General features: G+C 38.8%; 1 protein-coding gene across 1 annotated transcript in view; it reads left to right on the forward strand.

The window, feature by feature from the left end:
- MDN1 (midasin AAA ATPase 1) overlaps positions 1-23,602 on the forward strand; it is a 146,965-nt gene that overhangs the window by 98,607 nt on the left and 24,756 nt on the right. Inside the window, exons 62-80 of the mRNA XM_075268181.1 lie at positions 137-246; positions 2,203-2,911; positions 3,017-3,178; positions 4,482-4,752; positions 5,203-5,438; positions 5,776-5,871; positions 7,348-7,442; positions 8,735-8,850; positions 8,952-9,098; positions 16,648-16,757; positions 17,266-17,339; positions 17,886-18,078; positions 18,504-18,648; positions 18,767-18,913; positions 19,688-19,814; positions 20,489-20,594; positions 21,351-21,466; positions 21,920-22,336; positions 22,898-23,124. Of these exons, the coding sequence (XP_075124282.1) occupies positions 137-246; positions 2,203-2,911; positions 3,017-3,178; positions 4,482-4,752; positions 5,203-5,438; positions 5,776-5,871; positions 7,348-7,442; positions 8,735-8,850; positions 8,952-9,098; positions 16,648-16,757; positions 17,266-17,339; positions 17,886-18,078; positions 18,504-18,648; positions 18,767-18,913; positions 19,688-19,814; positions 20,489-20,594; positions 21,351-21,466; positions 21,920-22,336; positions 22,898-23,124 (3,604 nt within the window). The remainder of the gene's footprint in view (positions 1-136; positions 247-2,202; positions 2,912-3,016; positions 3,179-4,481; positions 4,753-5,202; positions 5,439-5,775; positions 5,872-7,347; positions 7,443-8,734; positions 8,851-8,951; positions 9,099-16,647; positions 16,758-17,265; positions 17,340-17,885; positions 18,079-18,503; positions 18,649-18,766; positions 18,914-19,687; positions 19,815-20,488; positions 20,595-21,350; positions 21,467-21,919; positions 22,337-22,897; positions 23,125-23,602) is intronic.

Genomic DNA, 23,602 nt, shown 5'->3' on the forward strand with positions numbered 1-23,602 from the left:
TTTTATGGCTTTTGATATAGGCTTATGCAGATTGAAATATAGCATAGCTTTTATTAACCTTTTTTCAGTTGTATTGTACTTCTTTTCTATGTTGCTTTAACAAGGCTAAATGTATTCATATTGTATTTTATTACAGCTGCATGAATTGGAGCTTGAATGGAAGACACGCAGTTTGTCATGTAGTCTGCTTACGGGAAAGGAGCTTAATGATGATGCATTACAAAAACACATGCACCCTCATATAAGGTGGGCCTGTCATTTCTGACCTTCAGAGATTTGTATCGGCTCATCACAGATTTCATTCTGGGATGTCCTGCAAATCTCTTCTAAAACTATTTGTCAAGTCATCTCTTAGCATTACCACTGAGATGTTTTTAAGTTCATGGATCTCTAGTGATACTAATCCTCTGTTAATATAAGGTAGCTTTATCTGCATATTTTGTAAAAAAAAAAAAAAAAAAAGTGATTGGTATTACAGCTCTGATTCATTCTGTTCAGAGTAGCTGAGATGTAATACCAGACAATGACCATAAACTAGTTGGGTAGCCAGATACTGTTAATTCCAGGCAACACCTGTTAAACTAGATTGAGGCATTTTGTTGCATCTAGGACACTATTGAACAAGATTAAAATGGTACTTGAAGTTGTTGTGGGGGTTGATGTTAAATATCGCCCCACACCACTTGACTGATGAGACAAGAGGTGTACTTCGGTGATACCAAGAAGCAGCTGGAGTCCAATCCAATTTGTGGTTAAAACAGCAAACGAAGGTTTAATTCAAACGAATAGATAGGTTACAGTCCAAAAGTTAAACAAAGTTAAAAGAACATAGAATATGCATGACAAATATCAAGTGTCAAAATGAAGAGAGTGAGAGCTGGTATGAAGGTGGAGTTAGTGCTCTACCCCCATGTTACCAAAGCCTGCTTATAAAGGCTGAGGACGCTTTACCCTCATCCAAGTTCTTTCCCCATAAGGAAAAGTGTAGGTACGATCCTTCCATGTACTCCGGGTCGTTCCTTGTTTGACCATAGCCCTAAGTTTGGCTACAGCGACGTGTTGTTGTTGGTAACAAGACTTCTTCTACCTCCACCCAACATTCCACTAGCCCCTTCATCTGTCAAGGATGACATGCTGGACACAAATGCTACTCCATGACCTTCTCCATTCACACTCTAAGTTCAGATATTATTTAACAGTTGAGAAAAGAGAAATGGATGAAATAGCTGGAAATGTAGTAGATCAGTGTGACTTTATGAATATTTAAAAGTGCTCATGGATGCAGATAGTACGAGATAAACAGTTAAGTTGTAATTGTGTTCATTCATCCTGATTACCAATGTAAATTCTGAAATTTCCCCAATGTGGGACTATTAAAGTATTATCTTATCTTATTATCTTATCTTATCTTAAATACCACAAAATTCATACAAGTACAATAAACACAAAACTAACTAGATGACTCTAGTATAAGGGAACATCAGAGGAGGCAGTAGGTGAGAGTAAATTGTGTTGTCATTATGTAACAACGCTAAACTTCTGATTGCTTTTGGGTAAATTTTTAATCATAAGGAGATGAATCTCATTGACAAAAAAAACCTACTATGAGAGAAATGTTGGATTGGTGCAAAACTTGTCATGCAGATATGTAAATATTTATAAGAAATGTCCTATTGCATCACTTTTTACTTATTGTAATCACATATGTACTCCATTACTTTCACTGTTTCATGTGATTGTAACTCCTCCTTCTTAGGGCATTATTTTATTTTTGTTGTTGTTAGTGAGTGTACTTTAGGCTGGTTTCATGCAGCAGGTTTGGATGTGTTTCCCAGGCTGAACGCTGAGCTGGATTCAGAACTCTCCGTATCATAGAGATCTACGGTGATGGGAGCCCCAGCTATCCTGTAAAGCTACAGGTAACCAGGGACTCCTAGCATTGTAGATCACTATGATACTGAGAATTCAGGTTTAGGCATCAGATGTGTGACTACTCAGGTGACTTCATGTACCCATGCTGCATCCTCTACATATAAATATAAATCGTCGGTAAAAAGCACTTTTTATTTTTATAGTTTAGTCCCTTGTAGATCAGGTACGCGCCTTTGTTATTCCACCATGTACTAATCTTTCTTTATTTTTGAGTTCTATTGTAACTATTGTGTGTGTTTGCCAGTTTTTCATTACCTTGTTTCTTCATAGGTCTTTTCTGCACAGAATTCAGAAACTGAAGGCAGTCATATTTAATCTTTCCAAAAAGCAAGCCTACCGCCCCACAAGTCCATCTTACAATACCTTATACCAAGATGTACACAACTACCTCAACAGCATTGGCAAGATGTCTTCTATCCAGGATTTTGCAACACGTCTTCAAAAAGCCCTGAGTGGCAAGGGTACAAAGTCACGGCAAGGCATACTCAACCTGCTGTCTGAGGAGGTCACATGGCAGCGATCACAACACCAGTTCCGAAAGCGGCTTTCAGAGGAGTATTCCCTATTTCCAGATATGGTGTCTCCTCTTCAAGCTGCCATTTTGCAAGTGCAGCATGGAATGAGAGTAATAGCCTCTGAACTCTATGTACAAATGAACAGTGCTTTAATCTCTCCGTCCAAGATAACTAGCCTAATTGCTTCACTTCTTGCATTTCCATCTACTTCTGAAGCATTCCCAACCTACTTTTCACATGCTGACACTTTGTGTTCAGTTGGGTCTCTTGACATTCTGAAAAGTCTTAAAAAACTCGCCCAAAAATATCCCTGCAAAGACAAAGCTTCACAAGGAAAAGATTTAAGCTGTTGCCTAAGTAAAGAGCAGCTACTTGTCAATGGGTTACTCTACCTGCGCTCTCATATTCTTTCCAAAGGAGAAATGGATCAGAAGTCTTCTGAGCTATTCAGACACATATGTCAGGTCAGTGTATTTCTCTCAATTTTTATTTATTTATTTTAAAGCCACAATATCTAGTTATAGGTTTAGTTTCTGACATCATATAGAATGTGTGTGTCTGTTTTTCAGGCAATTATTAACGAGTGGGATGAACAAGAGGAGAGCACTAGAGAGCGGGAACAGCAAGAAAGCAGCCTCTATAAATATAAGAGCAAAAGCATTGGTTCTGGGGTTACTGAAGAGGAAGAAGAGGAAAGAGAATTCCGCATGCGATTTCCAGTTTATGATCAGGTATGGTCTTGATTACGAGACGCGTTTCGCCTGATGTCAGGCTTCCTCAGGAGGCATATGCCTGACAGGAAGCCTGACATCAGGCGAAACGCGTCGGGGCGTTCGGCCTAAAGGGCTCTTGCACTGTACTAGCACGGACACAGCCTAAACAACATGTCTACAGGTAATGGGATCTACTCAATATAGGGGTTAATAATCCTTGCATCCTTTTTTGCTATTATAAGTATGTGTGGTAATTCCTACTGTTTTTTATTGGTATTCTATACACCCCGTGATACAACTATTTGATAACTACACTTGGTTGTTTTTGCAATTTTTTGATACCATTCATGGTGTGTATGTATATAGGAACATATTATTGTTCTGACCACACATGCATTACATTGCATTGCATTGTATGATATTGGATTACCCTCATTAATATAGGAACACATTATTATTCTGATAACACATGCATTGCATTGTATAATACTGGATTGCCCCCAATTTTTTCCTGTATAAAATAATTTATATATACATCTAGATGGGTAGAGGTACAACAAATATTGTCTTTAATCTTTTTTGTATTGTAAATTAATCTATTTATATGACACAATCTTTAGTTGTGTCTTCCCCTTATGAATGCTTAGTCCGTCGCTTGGTTTTCATCTGTGTATTTACTGGTGTTCCATCTATATCTGCTGATCACAATGAACTTTTTATATATTTGATAAATAAAGTATATGTAATAATTTTTATATACATTGGCTATTTGTATTCTTATACGGTCCTGTATAGAGTTGGGCTTTGTTATACTTAACCATTAAAGATTAGTGGTGGTTTGAAAATTCCTTGTACTCTCTAGTCTATATGCATTTATATATAAAGCTGTGGTAAATATTTGGTGCATTTTTATTTTTTTAAAGCCAAAGAGGGGCCTGGGCAACTTATGATCAATTCTGTAAAAACTGCTTCCTCAGCTGCACCTCCCCAACAACTGGGGGCTACCTCCCCTCTTGAGAGGCACTGAACTCTGTCATACCCATATAAATAAGATCTTGGAGGCTGAATTAGAAAGTTTTGTGTTCATTCAGTACTGAATCAAATAGGTGCAATTAAGTTTTAAACTCCCATGGATCCTCTTTTTATGCTTTTCTAAAGAGAAATATGTGTTTTACAAAGTTCATGCATTTTTTTTTTTGTAATTAGTATACAGTTTAATATCATATGCTATAATTTTAGGGATCGTTTCTAGCTGCAGATTTGTACTCAAAAGTGTCCAAAAACAGATGTTTGTAATTGTTTGTCATTTTCATGTTTATAGGATTTTGCCGACATCACAGAACAACTCAGTCTGGATGATCATATGGAGACACAAGGCAGTGATAGCAAGGAGGGTGAACAGTCTACACTAGTGTCTCAAACTTCAGCGCATACTGTGATGCTCGTTCATCAGCAGCTCTGTCTGAATGTCGCCAGGTCACTTTGGTATCGTCAGAAGCCAGCACAGAATTTCGCCAAAAATTACCTCAATCTGTTCCTGTCTTGTTACCAGACCACTGCTGCTCTGGTAGAATCCCTTTACCCTCTTATAGGTATGAATATTTTGCTGGGTTTTTTTGTTTGTTTTTTTAAATCATTAACATTTAAGCTTAAAGGGGCTCTATCATTGGGAGAAGTAATTTTTAACTAAACACATACTTGCATAGCCTTTAGAATGGCTATTCCACACATACCTTTTGTATTTTAATCCCCTCAGCAGTTTTTGAATGAGCCCTTTTTTATTCATATGCTAATTAGCCTCTAGCGTGCAGCCAGAAGTCTCAGTGAGCACTGTCTGCTGTGTGTGAGAGGGCAGGGAGATGAGTCAGCAGCAGCCTATTCTGTACACACAGTGGTGAACAGTTCTCTTTAACTTATTCCAGAATAGAAGTCATTTTTCCTTGTATGTTTTTTTATTAGTTTGTAGCCTCTATTTTCCACTTAACTGCATTTAGTCTCTTGACTTTCATTTGACTACTTATATATTTTCATTTTACCTCTAGGGGCTGACTTAAATGATCATCTTTCCAGCAGCCATTTGTTGGCTAGCACTCTCCTGCAGAACACAATATTGGGCAATGGTACCTCAGACCTTATAATGCAGCATGAAGGCCCTTATGACTTTTATCAGCATCCAAACATTCAGCAGGTTAGGCAGTGCCAGCTTGTGCTTATTCGCTTCAGTGAAGAGGTGAACAAGTTGATGGGAGATTGGCCAGATCACCCAGCTTTGGTTCAGGTGAGGAAAACATCTTGGCAAGCTCAGATTGATCCTTAAAGGGGTTGAACTCAAATGAACGTAATGAAAGTTGGTGTAATTTACATGCTGCTGTCCATTGTTCCAGACTATGTGACAGCGGTTAAGGATGCAGTTTTGAAGCCAGAACCAGATATGGCTCACAGAGTGAGAACCTATAATGGACAGCTACTACTATTTTGTCATACCTGGTTTTAGCTTAGGAAAAAAAAAATACATTATCAATATTGGAATGTCACTTTACTGTAGCAAACAATATCCCATCATTTTATTAATTTATACATTACTTATACGTAACATTTTATCTTTCTTTTTACAGCTTGTGGTTATAATTGATAGAATTCAGGGATTTCCAATCTCCAGTCCTCTTTCCAAGTTTTTAAACGGTCTGGAAATTCTTTTAGCAAAATCTCAGGTAAGTACTTTTGCAAATTTTTGTTTGTTTTTACACACTTACGTTGGGTTCACACCAGCGCCTGAACTCCATTTTCAGGTTTCCGTCTTCTGCATGCAGAAGACGGAAACCTGTCATGCCGAGTCCGGCCGTGTGCGCCGGTGAGCATTTTATGCTCTACGCAGCAAAACCAGTTTTTTTAAACCGGACACAGGGTACTACATGTCCGACTCTGTATCCAGTTAAAAAAAAAAAAAAAACCCGGTTTCGCCACGGAGTGCATAAAACGCTCACCCGCGCACACGGCCGGAGACTTTTCAAGGCCATTCAAATGAATGGGATTGAAACATGCTGGCAGGTTTCCGTCTCCTGCCCCTGTTTTGTGCAGGAAACGGAAACCTGCAGAACGGAGTCCTGGGCACAGATGTGAATGAGCCCTTAGGCATGTTTGATTTCTTATCCTACTTGCACAACTTTCATCATTTTACATTGAAAATAGTTTGTAAGCAGATTATGCTAAAGTGAGGGATGGGGGTGTAATGTTTATTACATGATACCATTCTAAATACATTGCCCATTCAGGTAATTTTTCCCCCATATATATAGCATTTTTACATATTTTTATGTAGATGCCAAGCTGATTTAGAAAAATGGTACATATACGCCTTTTATCTAGCAGTAGTATTAGCATAACGAGGTAGATTGATCAAGACCAGCACTTTGTGTAGCTGAGATTTATGATGATGTACAGTTTACTGAAATCTATGCCAGCTTGTCGCTAGTATACATTTAGAATATATGCGTTTACACCAGGAAATATGCATAAGTGATAAAACTGGTCGGGCTGATGGCCCTGCTTACAACTTTCCTTACACCATTTCTGGAAAGTAGCAAGAGCAGTGTGAAAATGCTACCTGCAAACCTGAGGGATGAGACTTTCATGCCACGAAAGTGATGTAGGGGTTTAGATCCAAATGCAGGTGCAGATTTACTAAACGTTCTGATCAAAGGAGGATTTCAGGTTATCCAGATATGTATCAGCATTTTTTTTAATTTCTTTATTAAAAGACAGATTTTCTATATATAATTGAGAGCTGCTATCTTGTTTGAGCTTCTCATTGAATATTGCCATAGGCAGCAAGGCTGTAAATCATGAGAGAGTCTTGACCCGACTCATTGAGGTCTATTCTCGAGCATTCAATTCAGTTAGTTTTGGTGCCTGAGATTCTAATTAGTTGGGCCAGAATAGATGATGAGGCGTCATTTAGAGCGCTCAATTCACAGTAGAGTGTCTATTTAGCATAACAGCCAGTGGATCCATGCCTAGTAAATCAAAGAACTGGAAAGTGTTACCGGTAAGTTTTTTTTTTTTTTTAAATCTATTCTTAGTTTTTGTTTTTTTTCTGAAACAGAAGGTAAAAAGTTAAAATGTGTAATTCATTGCATTTTACTATTATCAGAAATTATATAAATTTTTATTTGTCTACTTTCTATTAGGACTGGGAAGAAAATGCTAGCCGTAATTTGTCGCTACGAAAGAACCTTGATGAAATTACGCAACTTATTATCCAGTGGCGGAAATTTGAACTGAAGTAGGTTTTTTGTCAGATTCCTTTGGGTTTAGTGAAACTCTTGTCAAATGTTAGAACTACAACCTTTGCAAATGTTCAGAACCAAGGCGTCTCTAGTCTGCCCAACCATTTCTGATCCAATAATCAGTAAAGCAACTTGTCACATTGTGCATGTGGTCTTATTTGTAATCAGAAAGTTATAGAGCTGCAGGTGTGCTGAGCATATTATATTGTGTTTTGGGTTAAAATTCAGTTACATTCTTACATTCTTCTGGTCCACCGCAGCAACAGATTCTGAGGGATCCTATTGACTATGATGGGTTCACTCAGTTCTCAATTTTATTTTCCTGAAGTTGCTGGACAAAAAAATTTAACTTTCAGAACTTTGTCATCTGCTGATTTCTGGCTTACACTGCGATAGAAAAATCAGCTAGAAGAAAACATCTGCTTCTTACTCAATATTTAATGAATGGTGTAGTTGGGCGTCCTTTGAGGCAAATTTTTGTGTTTGATTCCGCCTGAAAATCCACCTGCAAAACTGTGAATATACTCTGAGTAATGCAGCTTCAACCATCGTAGATAAGATAACTGATGTACATCAGCACTTTGATCCCTGTTAAAAATTGATGTCCTTTCCTGTAGATAGGCCATCATTTTTGAAAATCTGGAGAACCCATATAATGGATGATTTATTAAAAAAAAAAAAAAAAAAAAAAGGGCAGAAAGGAGGAACTTTAGATAAAAACTTTGTTGCGCTCGCTCACACTTGCTCCCAGGTGTCCGTTGTTTTGATCCATTGGAGGACCAGAACGGACTCATGGACTGCTAAAACCATTGACTCCAACAGTGACTGTTGGACCTCATTGACGAGAATGCAGTCCATTAGTTGTTTACTGTTTAGCCTGTAGAATGAAATGATGTGGGCTGGTAAAAATGAAGTGCTGGGCTACAGAAAATGGTAGAGGGGAATTGGGTGGATACAGTAAAGGAGTTTGGGTAAATGGAGAATGCTGGGACTTGCCAGGAAACAAAAAAAAAAAACTCCTCCTCCGTAGCAGGAAGTGCAGTGGCAGTGCAGCCATCACAATAGGGACATGGAAAATGCCAAAAAATTGCAAGTAGAGGGAAGATTAACCACAAAGCATTGTAGCACATGCAGGTAAATAGCATGCACTTAAGTTATTTAAAACGGTCCCTGGAGAACTCCTTTAATTTCATGTCCCAGGAAACCTCTTAAAATATTAGTTGATTTCTTGTTTCTGCTGCTTTAAATCATAACTCGTATACTGAATGAGTTAATTTCTTTTGTTCAGTTGCTGGTCTTTGAGCCTTGACAATGCTTTGAAGAGGCATACAGAAAAATCCCATAGGCACTGGTTTTCCATTTATCAGTTGATAGAAGATTACCTGCAGACAACACAGGAGAAAGGTAACATATAAATGTTTTGTCAGTGATGCACTTGCTTGGTAAAAAGAAACAAAAAAAAAAAACAGTTTAACATTTGTTTGCAAATTGTTTTATATATACAGAGAACGATCAGGAGTCATTGCAGGCAGTTACAAAGACATTGCAAGCATTTATTGAAGGATCCACCTTGGGAGAATTCCCCTCTCGTCTCCGCATGATACTGACTTTCCACTGTCACGTACTCCTTGTTCCACAAGCATCCAGAAAAGGTATGCCACTGTTTTAACAGTTATAACAAAATAAATCAGGGTTTTTTCTTTCTCGAAATTTTTTTTTTCCGTAAATCCTTTACCATGCTTGTTTTTTGTGAGGTAATCTTTATTGGTTATGTTTTGTGTTAAATACAACTCTATGTTCACTTAATTTTCCGTTTTTTTTTTTTGCTGGTGATGTGACAAACTATGAGTATAGCTATATATATATATATATATATATATATATATATATATATATATATATATATATATATAAAATTTTGAAGCAAAAAATGTAAAATATTTAATATATGGGAGTTGTAGTTTTGCATCAGCTGCAAGGCCACATTGACAGGTGACCCTGCAGCTGTACGGGGATGCATAGAGTGTTTTTTTTTTGTGGGGCCAGCTGTACTTTTTAGTTATACCATTTTGGGGAATATCTATTGCTTAGATCACCTTTTATTGAAAAAAAACCTGGTGGTTTATTATATATATATATATATATATATATAATTTTTTTTTTTTTTTTTCCAGGGACAGGAGGTGATTTAGAACTTTTATTTATATTTTTAAAGCATTTTTTTTTTTTTTTTTCTAGGGACAGGAGGTGATTTAGAACTTTTATTTATATTTTTAAAGCTTTTTTTTTTTTTACTATTTTATTCCCCCCCGGGGGCTTGAACCTGCGGTCACTTGATTGCAAGTCCCATAGACGGCAATACAACTGTATTGCCGTCTATGGGACATTCTGTCTATTAGTATTACGGCTGGTCATAGAGACCAGCCGCAATACTAATACAGCAGTGACAGGCCTGGGAGCCTCATTAGGCTCCCGCCTCTCACCCGAACAGGTCGGCTCCTGCGATATCGCCGCGCAGGAGCCGGCCTGCAACTCTACAGGTACGGGGCCGGTGGGGACCGGCCCCGGGGGAGAAGGGGCCGCTGATACTGACCCGGCATCCGCTGTACTAGAGAGGCGGATGCCGGGGAGGGATAGATGCCGGGGCCTGAGACATCGCTGCCCTGCCCTGAATGAAGCCAGCGGCGGGGGGACGGAGGAGCAGAATAGCATCACTCCTCCCGCTGCTGGCTTCATGCAGGGCAGGGCAGCGATGTCTCAGGCCCCGGCGTCTATCCCTTTCCGGTTTCCGCCTCTCTAGTACAGCGGGTGCCAGGCGCCACATTCAGACTATAAGACGCACCCTTCTTTTCCCCCCAAATTTGGGGGAAAAAAAGTGCGTCTTATAGTCCGAAAAATACGGTATATATGTATGTAGTCATGGCTAGAAATGTTGGCACCCATGAAACTTTTCCAGAAAATTAAGTATTTCTCCCAGGAAATGATTGCATTTGTTCATGTTTTGTTATATATGTTTACTTCCTTTGTATGTATTGCAAAAACAGAGGAAAAAAGCCAAAAATGATATAATTTCACTCAAATTGAGCCAGACAAAGTTACTGGCACCCTCAACATAATATTTGATTGCACTCCCTTTGGAAAAAATATCTGAAATCAATCACTTCCTATAAATATCAGCAAGCTTCTTATATCTGTCAACTGGAATTTTGGACCTCTCTTCTTTTGCAAACTGCTCTAGGTGTCTCATATTTGAAGGGTGTCTTACCCAACGGTAGTTTAAAGATCTCTCCACAGGTGTTCAATAGGATTTAGATCCACACTCATTGCTGGCCACTTCAGAATTTTCCAGTGCTTTGTTTCCTTCTATTTCTGGCTCAGCTATGAAGTATGTTTGGGGTCATTACCTGTTGGTAGACCCATGACCTAGGACGCATACCAAGCTTTCTGACAAAGGGCCCCACATTGAGACCGAAAATCCTTTGTTAATCGCACATAGTCAAGGCACCCAAGAGGTGTTGTTGACCAGCTACGCATTTGAATTTTCTTGACTTCCTCTCGGAAGATTTTCTCAACTTTCCTTCAATCCGTTCTCTTTCACCAAGGCATCATTGTCCCTGTCCCCGCTTCAGAGCATTTCAAAAGTTTTACTCAAACTTCAACATCCCCAAGGAGAGCTTCTCTCTTTGCTCCATTTTTGACATGAAGGGGCTCAACCAATTTTTCTTTGTCTGTGGGCTCCACATGGAGTCCCCATGATCAGTGCTGGCGTCTGTGGAGCCCAGTGAATTCCTGCCCTCAATCGACATTTGCAATGTCTACCTCCACATTGGCACACTTGGCTATAAGGGAAATTTGACTCTGTAAAAAAAAAAAAAAAAAAAAAACACTTTTTTTTGTCCCTTTCAAAAGTGTGATTTTTAACTCCAAGAGCTTGTGTCGCGAATAAATACTAAAATACTCTGTTAGCGAATAATAATCTAGTAAAATAAATTAATATTTAACCATAGGTTTAAAGTATAATGTAATCCTCAACACAGCATAATCCTAAAATTATGCTCACAGTTGTGTTATTTCAATATGATCACTGAAAGCAGAGTTGAAGTTTTTTGGGAACCTGTCGTCTAAAAAGTGTTGTTCAGTCTGCAGACAGAATGTTATAAATGCAGGGGGAGCTGGGCAGAATAATATATAATTTTGAGGGAGGAAAGTCATTATAGCTTACTGTTTCTTCAATTGCTATATCGGCTCTTTCAATTTTGATAAGTCAAGGAGGTGGATCGAGAAGTGATTGACAGCTACCTCTGTATGGACAGTAATATAGAACGAGGCTGTCACTGATGGGACCACCTTCTTGACTTTTCAGCATACAGAAGACAAATTATACTACATTTGGGCAGTCTTCCATGTGAGAGACTCCCTTTGAAGAGGTTGTTGGGATTAGAAAAACGTGGCTGCTTTCTTTCAAAGACATCACTGCTCCTGGTGCTGTTTTTGGAATAAAGCAGCCCTGATTATCTAATACTGGACAACCCTATTAAATGATTGAATAATCCGATAAGTAGTTGAGCAAAGTAGAGAATTTAAGGCTCTGTTTTCATCAGTTGGGTCTGTTGTGTTTTGCAAAGGTGTTTGTTGTTTTCAATGGTTAACCCCTTGGCGACCTATGAGGTACTATTACCTCATGGATGTCTGGTGCTTAACCCCTTCCCGACCCATGTGGTACTATTACCACATGGATGTCTAGTGCTTCACGACCGATGTGGTAATAGTACCTCATGGATGTAAACAATCCCCGCAGCGCAGTGCGGGCGTTCTTGGAGCGGGTGTTAGTTGTATCTGACAACTAACACCCTGCTCCATCACCCTCCATCGGACATGAGTGCCGATTTTGGGTTTTAACCCGTTGATTGCCGTGATCAAACATGATCACGGCAAACAACAGGTTGCCCGATCTTGTGGGGGTCCCCGGCACCCTCCGCTGCGAGATCGGGGGGTGCTGGTACCCCCACTATGTGGCCAGGGGTCTGTTTAGTGACCCCAGCCAGCCCTGAGTCCCACTTACCTTTTTATCGTGGCCGGGATCTTCTGTAGTGAGTCTGTCCCGTCCGTACGACTCACTTCCTGTTTCTAGAGTGATAACGTGCAGGCTGTCACTGCAGCCTGTGTCTCACTCTATACTAGAGAATCAGTGATGCAATCATCACTGATCTAAGTGTCCCATAGGGACACATGAAAAAGTTAAAAAAAAAAAAAAAAGTGGAAAAAAAAAATAGTGTTTGCAAACAATTAATAAAGTTATAAAGCCCCAAAAACCCTTTTTTTCTATAGAAAACGAATTATATAAAAAAAAAAACCTAAAAATTAATAAAAACAATACATATTTGGTATCGCCGCATCCGTAACAATCTGTACAATAAAACTGAAACAATATTTAATGTACACGGTAAATGACGGGAAAAAAAAACGGAAAAAACCCGCTGGAAGTAGTGATTTTTTTGCTATCTCACCTTACAGAATGTGCTATAAAAAGTGATCAAAAAGTCAAATGCACCTCACAACAGTACCAATAAAAAGCACACATTGTCCCGCAAAAAATAAGCCCCCAACCAACACTGTCAACCAAAAAATAAAAATGTTACGCCTCTCAGAAGATGGCGATGCAAAAAACATTGATTTATGTCCCCAAATGTGTTTTTATTCTGCAGAATTAGTATTGCATAAAAAAATAATATAAATGAGGTATCGCCGTAACCGTACCGACCCACAGAATAAAGATAATATGTTACTTATACTGTACGCTGCATGGCGAAAAATTTAAAAGGTAAAACGCAATACCGGAATTGATTTTTTTTTTTTTTTTTTTTTTTAATCCAGCAAAAAAAGAGTTAATAAAATGTATTCAGTAAGTTGTAGGCACCCAAAAATGGTGTCATTACAAAATACATCTCATCCCGCAAACAACAAGCCCTTATATGGCAGCGTCACCAGAAAAATAAAGAAAATATAGCATCTAGTAATGCAAGAACAAAAGCCTGCAAAAATCGCCAAATTATTAGAACACAACTGGCTGCGTCAGGAAGGGAATATATAAGCGGTGCGAGCGGATATCAGGGGACACCCCATGTTTACAGCTTATGAGCGAAAAGACACCAGAAGTGACCCCCAGAGTGACTCCCCCAATTATAGGAGCTACTGGGACATAGTAGGGAATGTGGTGTTCCCAATGTCCTCCGCACCGCTTATATATTCCCTCTTCGCCATCCGCTGTGCAGTCACGTCCGGGATACTAATACTCACTACACCCCCTGATAAATTTTTTGAGGGGTGCAGTTTTCAAACTGGGGTCACTCCTTTGGGGAATCCACTTTTCTGGTACCTTACAGGCTCTACAAACATGACATGGCGTCCAGATACCAAACATCTGAATCTGTACTCCAAAAGCCGCATCGCGCTCCTTCCCTTCTGTGCCCTGCTGTGCGCCCAAACTGCAGTTAATACCACATGTATGACACTGGTGTAACCGGGATAACATATGTAATGTGATATGTGGGTATAAACTGATATTGGGGCACAGCCGGATACAGAAGGAAAGAAGGGTTATTTGGTTTTTGGAGCACAGACTTAGACGGTTTGGTTTTTTTGGATGCCATGACACTTTTGCAGAGACCCTAAAATTGCCCTTACAAAATGGGGTCACTTCTTGGGGAATTCCAGTTCACTGGCACCTCCAGGGCTCTGCAAAAACATGGCGCCCAGAAAGTCCCTCTAAATCTGTACCCCAAAAAGCGTAGTGCTCCTTCCCTTCTGAGCCCTGCTGTGTGCCCAAGCAGCAGTTTACACCCACATATATAATTTTTAGACCCTCGGGATCGCCCACTTAATAGTTTTCGGAGTGCAGGTATCTGACAACACAAAGTGGGTGCAATGTAGTGGACACCAAAGTGGCATATTTCTTGAAAAATTTAAATTTTCATTTTGTACATTAATTTTTGGGAAGCATTTTTAGGCTCAAAATGATAATACCCCTTGATTCATTCCTTGACGGGTGTAGTTTCTAAAATGGGGTCACTTTTGAGGGGTTTCCATTATATTGGTACTTTAGGGGCTCAGCAAATGCGACATGGCACCAGAAAACTGCCCTCAAAAGCCAAATAGCGCTCTTTCCATTCTGAGCCCCGCCATGTACCCATACAGCAGATTATGGCCACATATGGGGTATTGCCATGTTCAGGAGAAATTGTGTAACAAACTGTGGGGGGCTTTTAATTCTCTAACTACTTGCAAAAATTTAAAATATGGCGCTAAATGGACAATTTATTGGAAAAAAAGTAATTTTTCATTTTCACATCTCAATGGTAAAAAAATCTGTGAAACACCTGTAGGGTCCAAGTGCTCACTAAACCCCTTGATAAATTCCTTGAGGGGTCTAGTTTTCAAAATGGGGTCATTTTGAGGGGGTTTCCACTGTTCTAGCACTTCAGGGGCTCTCCAAATGCAACATGGTGCCTGAAACAGATTTCAGCTAAATTTGCCCTCCAAAATCCCAATAGCGATCCTTCAGCTCTGGACCTCACAGCGTGCCCATACATCACTTTACATTCACATTTTGGGCATTTCTGTAGTTGGGACAAAATGCGTAACAATTTGTGGGGTGCATTTTCTCTTTTATCCCCTTGTGGAAATGCAAAATTTGGGGTTAAAGCAACATTTTATAACAAAAAATGTCACTTTTCCTTTTATTGGGCCAATTCTGTTACACTCCTGTAGGGTCAAAGGGCTCACTATACCCCTTGGTAAATTCCTTGAGGGGTATAGTTTCCAAAATGGGGTCACATTTTGGGGGTTTCCACTGTTTTGGCACCTTGGGGGCTTTGCAAACGGGACATGGTGCCTGAAAAGTATTGTAGCAAAATCTGGCCTACAAAATCCAATTAGCGCTCCATCCGCTCTGAGAGCGACCGTGTGCCCGTACATTAGGGTACCAGCACATATGGGGTATTATCATATTCGGGAGAAATTGTGTAACAAAATGTGGGGTGCAGTTTTTCCTTTAACCCCTTGTGAAGATGAAAAATTTGGGCTACAGTGACATTTTATTATAAAAAAAGTAATTTTTCATTTTCACATCTCAACGGTAAAAAAATCTGTGAAACACCTGTAGGGTCCAAGGGCTCACTATACCCCTTGATAAATTCCTTGAGGGGTCTAGTTTCCAAAATGGGGTCACATTTTGGGGGTTTCCACTGTTTCGGCACATTGGGGGCTCTGCAAACGGGACATGGTGCCTGAAAAGTATTGTAGCAAAATCTGGCCTACAAAATCCAATTAGCGCTCCATCCGCTCTGAGAGCAACCGTGTGCCCATACATTAGGCACATATGGGGTATTATCATGTTCGGGAGAAATTGTGTAACAAAATGTGGGGTGCAGTTTCTCCTTTAACCCTTAGTAAATGTGTAAATTCTAGGGCTAAATAAATATATTAGTGACAGAAATTGAAAAATGTAAATTTGACCTCCATTTTGTTGTAATTGCTGTGAAATGCTGAAAGGGTTAAGAAACTTTCTAACTGCTGTTTTGGATTCTTTCAGGAGTGCAGTTTTTAGAATGGGGTGACTTATGGGGTTTTTTATTAGAGAGGCCTTTCAAGTACCCTTCAGAACTGAACTGGTCCCTTGAAAAATGTGTTTTGGAAATTTTCTTGAAAATGTGGAAAATTACTGCTTGACTTGTAAGCCTTATAATATCTGAAAAAAATGAAAGGGTGCTTAAAATTTGATTGCTACATAAATCAGAGATATGGTTAATTATATTTATGAAAAAATTTGGGTAGTATGGATTTCTATTTGAAAGGCTTGCAATTTCAAAGTTTGAAAACTGCATTTTTTTCAAAATTTTCACCAAATTTCCTATTTTTTCATAATTAAAGACAAAACATATCGACTAAAATTTACTACTGACATGAAGTACAATGTGTTACGAAAAAACAATCTCAGAATCACTTGTGTAAGTTAAAGCGTCTCAAAGTTATTGCCATTTAAAGTGACACATGTCAGTTTTGAAAAAAGAGGCCTGGTCCTCAAGTCACTTTTGAGCTGTGTCTCTATAGGGTTAAGTAAACACTATGTTCAACCCTATTTTTGATGGGATCTGTGAGAGTTCTATCTAGGTCCTTTGTACATGATTATTCTTTATTTTGCAGATTCTTTATGCAGTCTACTCTGGAATCTTTACCATTATTATAAGCAATTTTTGCCAACTGTTGAAGCCAGAATTAATGAATTGCGTAAGCCGGTGGAGAAAGAACTAAAAGTATGTGTATTTGTATAGCGTAGTGCTTGATAAAGTACTGGTTGTCCTAGAGAACAAATTAGTCATCCCCAAAAGTATAGTTCTTATTAAATTATACATTACAGAAGAATTTATTTTAACTGTAGAAATTATATGGGTAGAAATGTGGCAATTTTTTTGATAAAATGCAGAGATTCACTTGGCTGCTGATGTTTGCACTGCTAATAAATGGTGCTGTATGGCACTTGTGAAAATACATCCAAGGTTGTGTTCATGTAATATTTTTCATATATGAAAAGCACAGCATGACACGGTATATCATGGTGCAACAGGTTAAGGACCTAGCAACTGCGTAATATCAATAGCACCGCATAGATGATACTTTATGCAAACAGCACAATCTCTGCATGTGTAAGCCATTCTAGGCTAAAATTTATTACCATATAAATGACGCAAACCTGATTTTTCTTTGGGGGAAGGGGAATACATTGACCACTTTTGAAAGTTATTAACCATCTCATTCTTGTAGGATTTTGTGAAAATATCAAAGTGGAATGATGTCAGCTTTTGGTCTATAAAGCAATCTGTAGAAAAAACACATCGGTAAGACGGTATTTTTTTTAGCAATATATAGTTTTGCTCTTACTCAGGGCAGGTTCACACCTGTGCCCCAGTCTCCGCTGTGCAGATTTCCATCTTCTGCTTGAGAAACTGGACAGGAGATGGAAACCAGCAGTCAGTTTTCAAACCCATGTATTTGAATGTGTTTGCAAAGTGCGCCCATGACCGTCTTCTGGTCTACGCAGCAAAACAGTTGTTTTTGGGGTTTTTTTTGTTTTTTTTAAACCGGACAAACAGTCGGACATATAGGACTTTGTGTCTGGTTAAAAAAGAAAAAAAAAAAAACTTTCGCCGTGGAGACCAGCTCACGGGCTGACACTGACTGCCGGGTTTCCATCTCCTGTCAGAGTTTCTCGGGCAGAAGACGGAAACCCACAAAGCAGAGACCAGGCGCAGGTGTGAACCAGCCCTCATAGACATTGTATTGGAACATTATGCGGTTGAGAGATATCAGCTGTTTAATGGACTAGCGTTTACATGATCCCAGCACACTGTTTAGTTCATGTTGATGTCTTGCTTTTATTCTAGAACACTCTTTAAATACATTAAGAAGTTTGAAGAAGCTCTGAATGAATCCTCGTCTGCAGCGTTAGTAGAAATAGTGGGTGAAGAGCAACTGGATTTCATTGACACTACAGTGGACTCAAAAGTCAAAAGAAGTGCTGTGCAACAACTCACTACTTTACTGAACTCTGCCTTATCTGGAGCAAGCAGTGTACCAGTAAGGAAATAGGAAAGCAGTTACATTTATAACAGTTTTGTAAAAGTACTTTTTTTTTTTTTTTTTGTAGATTGTAAAGCATTTTAAAAGTGAATCACAAACTTTAAGATGTTTCAGAGATGTTTTTTTTTTTTTTTTTTTTTAACTAGTAGTTGCCCATGGCAAGCAATCTCATTCCACTTCTCATTCTTCAGAGGCATTCTATATATTAAAGAAATAAACTTTATTTATTTTGTCCTGGGCAATTATTACACTTTTCCAGTGGTTCATCTATTCTGCAAGAGTATCTATTGTGTGTATGAATCTAATAAACGACAGTTCTGCTACATCTGTAGAATTAACTCATCTGCATGCATCCATTGTTTTGTTAGTATGCAATCTTATGATATATTTTAAGTATTGACCATAATCTGTTTTTCTAATAGTTAAGCTGCGGAGAAGATATCTATTCAGCTACGTCGCTTCAGTGCCGCCTTCCAAAGCTGACGAAAAGAATGAGACACTTGTGCGGCTCATTCATGAAGAAGAGCTTAATACCGACCTTGTTTGAAAATCTTAATGTATTTACAGGTACAAGAGTAATTACAGCACACTTTTATATATGTTTGACAGTCTGACAATTTAGTTTCCACTTTGTGGTTTATTTGGCACATGCAGTGACAAGTAATTTTATTATTTGTCATTATAGAGGGGATTATAGAATCTGTGCAAGAGCTTCAAAATCTTACCATAGACCAGACTGCTGAAAAGGAGAAACAAAAGTCTGAGGCCAAACACATCTTGATGCAGAAACAAAGGGCACTTGCAGAACTCTTTAAATTGCTGTCTAAAACAGGTATGCTATGTAATGGTAGAAATACATTTTAACTAATACATAATTTATGCATAAAATGTATCCGCTTCCGGGACTGCACATTGGGTATATACGTTTGGATAGTGGCTTCCTTGTTCTGAAAGGATGTACTGGTACATGAAAGCAGTTATCAGCAGCTACACGAAATCATGCAGCTGCTGAAAACTAGGAGCAGGCTGTAACCATTGGCGTAACTACCGCCATACCCGCAGAGTATTAGGGGCCTGGTGACAGCCGCTACCGCTGCTATCATTATACTCGGGGGGTCTTTTTAGACCCCCAAGTATAATGATCGGCAGCCCAGGGAGAGGTAAAAAACAGTTACTTACCTCTCCACGATCCGGGCAGGCTTCGGCCTAGTCGTCTGATGTCTCCTGACCACGGCCTGCGTCCCGGGTCATGTGACCTCTGACGTAATTTAAGATGGACTACTTCAGAGGCCGACAGCGTAGGATACGGGAGATAGGTGAGTAACAGAGTTTTTTTTAAATGTTTTTCTCCCCTGGGTCTCCAATTATTATACTCTGGGGTCTTAAGGCTATTCCGATGTGGTACTTAGAAAAAATGTCGTCTGAATGATAGGATCCCTTTAAGTACATTATTAGATTTTTTGGAATCTGTGTCCAGCAGATGCTGGTGAAATTTTGTCAATAAATGCTTTATATCTTTTTACCGCAACTTGGTAAAGCAGAGAGGGAATATAACTGAATTGCCTACATGTTTTTTAAAGTACATTTTTATTGTTTTAACTTTTAGGCTTGTCTTATCGACGAGGAGTTGCATGGATGCGTGCTATGAACAATCAGGATATTCTTTATCTCCATCCTTTGGACCTTCACAGTGCCTTTGCCATCTCAAATAGCACCATGGAAAACAATTCTGAGTATGACTATTACCTGTTTGCTAGAATGGTTGACCTCATAATACATTTTACCTGAAATGTTTGGTTTAATAGTTTAGCGCATGGAGAGGTCAAAACTAAGTTAAAGTGGGTTATCTAGTTTCTGCTATTAATGGCCTCTCCTTGGCGTGTCAGATCCCCGCAGATCAACTGTACTGAGGCAGCATGGCTCCCAGTATTGTATATATTCTGGGTGCTGCGCTGCTCGCCCATACAAACTGTAACAGCCGGTGTAGATACTGCACCACTGTCCCATAGATTTCGAGGATAACCTAACACTAGTTGAAACTGTTATCCTGATATGTTAATTTTGTGTTTTTTGGGTTTTTCTTTTGTTTTGTTTTGTTTTTTTTGTATTTTTTATTTTTTTGTGTTTTTTAATGAAAGCACTAAATTATTAACCAGTTTTGTAATTTTAAGCTTTTGAAATAATTTCATTGAAGTGATTTTGATATAAGTGCTGGTGTAAAGTCATGCACATTCTTCTTCCAACCAGATCTCTGCATATTGATACTTTGTTCACTGCAGAGCAACTAATAGCAATAGCGTTTTTCTTGGCTGAGAACAGCCTCTCCAGTAACATGGCAAAATAAACTTTTCACTTTGTCAAGAAAATAAAGAGGCTGATACTTAAGCATATGATGTTTTTCCTTCAGGCTCCTTACAGAAATCACCACCACTTGGGATGGCTGTCAGAAATATTTCTACAGATCTCTTGCTCGTAATGCAAGACTCGGAACTGCACTGTTGAATCCTGTCAAGGTGAGACGGATGATTGATTTCTCACAGGAGCATATTTTTCTAAAGCAGTTGTACAAGTTTTCACAATTCAAGGTGACCTGGTATAAATGCTATTTTTTTTAAAATTAATACAGCAGTTTGTATTGGAAGGAGATGTGATTAATGGCTGAAAGTATATATGCACCACTTCTAATAATGAAGTTCTTGTCTTTCAGTCCTATTCATTGCAAACAGGTGCTTAAAATCAACCAGTCATGCTGTCTATAGCATACGCAGCTTATTGCTCCAGATTTGCTTAGACAGGCAGACTGAAAATATGCCAGATCGTAATAATGCTTAACCAGAGCAATGAATGAAATTTATTAATCCCCTGCTTGGCCACTTTTAGACCAATATTGAGAAACAAATGCACAATAAAAAGATATACAGTCTTCCAATATACTTTCTGTATCAATTCCTCACAGTTTTCTAGATCTCTGCTTGCTGTCATTCATTCTGTTACTTCTAGAGGATAAAAGTCTGACCATGGTCATGTGATTTAAGGTCCATGGTCATGTGATTAGCACACAGGTGCACAGCTGATTACCGGGCAGATGTCTGATTATTGTGCTGACAATTTGACAAACAGTAATATCTTGGCAATGGAAGCACCAATTCACAAGGTTAGGGTCACCTGAATCAAACAATCTGCAGGGCAAATTTGATATGCTAGGTTCTGGTCACACACCTCTTTTAAGTATGCCTTTACATAAATAAAACCTCTTATTTTATGTTTAGGAACTTGGCTTAGGAAACATTGAGCGATGCAAGGGTTTCTCAAGTCATCTTTTAAAGATCCTCTTGAAACAGAGAAGCTCCCTTACTGCGGTTACAGAGCAGTGGACTATTATCCGGTAATGTCCAGATATTTTTGTTTTGCTTTTATTTGTGTTAAGATGAAACCTGCAAATAATGGAAATTAAATTTTATAATCATGTTATGTTTTTAATGTAAAGCCTTGCCCAAATTTTTGGGGCAATGTTTTTTGTGGTATTTTGTTTTAATATTTGACTTTGTTACCTCCACATGGAAGAAAATGCAGATTTAAAAATAGCTCACTATTCACCTAAATATGTGCATGTTTTATACTACTAGGACTACATCAGTAAAAATGTTCATCAGCAAATTAATTGATCTGTACGGCTAATGATCATTTGAATATTTTTATACATTCACCAAGAAACTTCATATCATCTTCTGATTTCATTTTCAGTCATAATGTGAATATGTTGGAACATGTTTAACCTACTGTAAAATTCAAATAACTTCTTTGAATGATTTATATTTCCTATGTTTTTATGTTACAGAAATTTATTGAGTTGTATGCAGGAGATTGAATGTCGACTGGAATCTCCTCATGAGTACAAGATTGCCTTCCCACCACAGGATGGGATGCAGCAGTGGCTTGACAGATTGCAGCATCTTGCCATGCAATGCAGCATTGTCCTTGAACAGTTATCCTGGTTACTGGAATGCTGTCCTGTTAATAATGCGGAAAGACCAATTAACAGTTGTGAAGAAGCCAAGCCTTGGACAGCAACACTGAATGTTCCTTCGCCAGCTGCTGCTGACTGGCTGCCAAAAGTATGCACTATCCGCCGATCAGACAGCGATTGGCAGCAACTGAATGCAACAGTATCCAAGATGTTAACAGATATTAAGACTACAAAGTCGACGGTGGACATGAATAGACTGCAGTCTAGCGAGACTCTGTTTTTCTCTTGGTGAGATCTCATTTTTAATTTTATTTAGGCCATTAGTAGAGATGAGCGAACACTGTTGGAAATGGCCGTTTCGAAAAGCACGTACCCATAGGAATGAATGGACATAGCCGGCACACAGGGGGTTAAGCGGCCAGCCGCCGGCAAGGTCCGAGTGGCGGCAGGCTCCATTCATTCCTATGGGTGTGTGCTATTCGAAACGGCCGTTTCCAACAGTGTTCGCTCATCTCTAGCCATTAGTAATTCATTACTGAGTAGTCAGAATATTCTTCAGAAATGGTCTGGTGACCATTTCCACCATGGTCTTTCTTTAACCCATTCCCATTCTGTACTATACTAGTTTATCATGCTGAACGTATAGGTTTCGTAATCACACGGAACTGTACGGATACCTAACGTAAGATAACTGATGTAAAGATTTAACCACCTCTACTTTAATTTAATGTATAACAAAGCTTATTTCATGAAGGAACAGTGTAGGTGATAAAAGTAAAGTTCATGTATGCTTTAAACTTTTATTTTAAGTGTTATTTTAATTTGTTTTTTGTTTTTTTTGTCCTGTAGGAAAAATTTTGAGGCTTGCTCTTCAGCATTAGATACAATGCAACACATAGCTCTTAGCTTAAGAGATGTAGAACTGCTATTTGTGCTTCCTGAGACAGAAGTAAAGGAGGCTGCACAGCACATAACCTTTCTGAAGAGTATCCACTACATCAGAGAAGAAATTCGTGTAGCGGTCAGAGAATTCACTTTGTGGAAATCCCGTCTACAGGCGATCGGAAGAGCAAAGAGTAAGAACTACCGAAGCTGATAAGTGTAACCTAAATGATCTATTAACCATTATTTGTAAAAACTTCAATACCAGAAATTTTATACTTGAAGAACTGCATGTACATTTTACATGCAGCACATTGAACATTGTCAGTATACCAGATCCTTTCAAATTCAAGGCTGTTAACATACTCGTACAATGCCTAGTAACAAGTGCTATGTATTCTTCAGTAAGAAGCGCTATGTAACCTAGCCTTTATTATGAATCAGGTTGGTCATACATCTGAACACCCACTGTCAAGGCTCTGTTGGTGGAGTAAATTCAAATCCTATTGTTAAAAAGATGAGATAAGCAACCACTAGATGTATCTGGCAGCAGCGGTCTCCTCTCTTCCCATTTAAATCCTCTGTGTGCTTGGCCTAACATAGCATACATGTGTATAGCATTCTTCTTAGGAGAATGAGTCAGCCTTTATTCAACAGCTTTTGAAAATGTCT

The sequence above is a fragment of the Leptodactylus fuscus genome, chromosome 3 (assembly GCF_031893055.1).
Source record: "Leptodactylus fuscus isolate aLepFus1 chromosome 3, aLepFus1.hap2, whole genome shotgun sequence".
NCBI classification, from domain to species: domain Eukaryota; kingdom Metazoa; phylum Chordata; class Amphibia; order Anura; family Leptodactylidae; genus Leptodactylus; species Leptodactylus fuscus.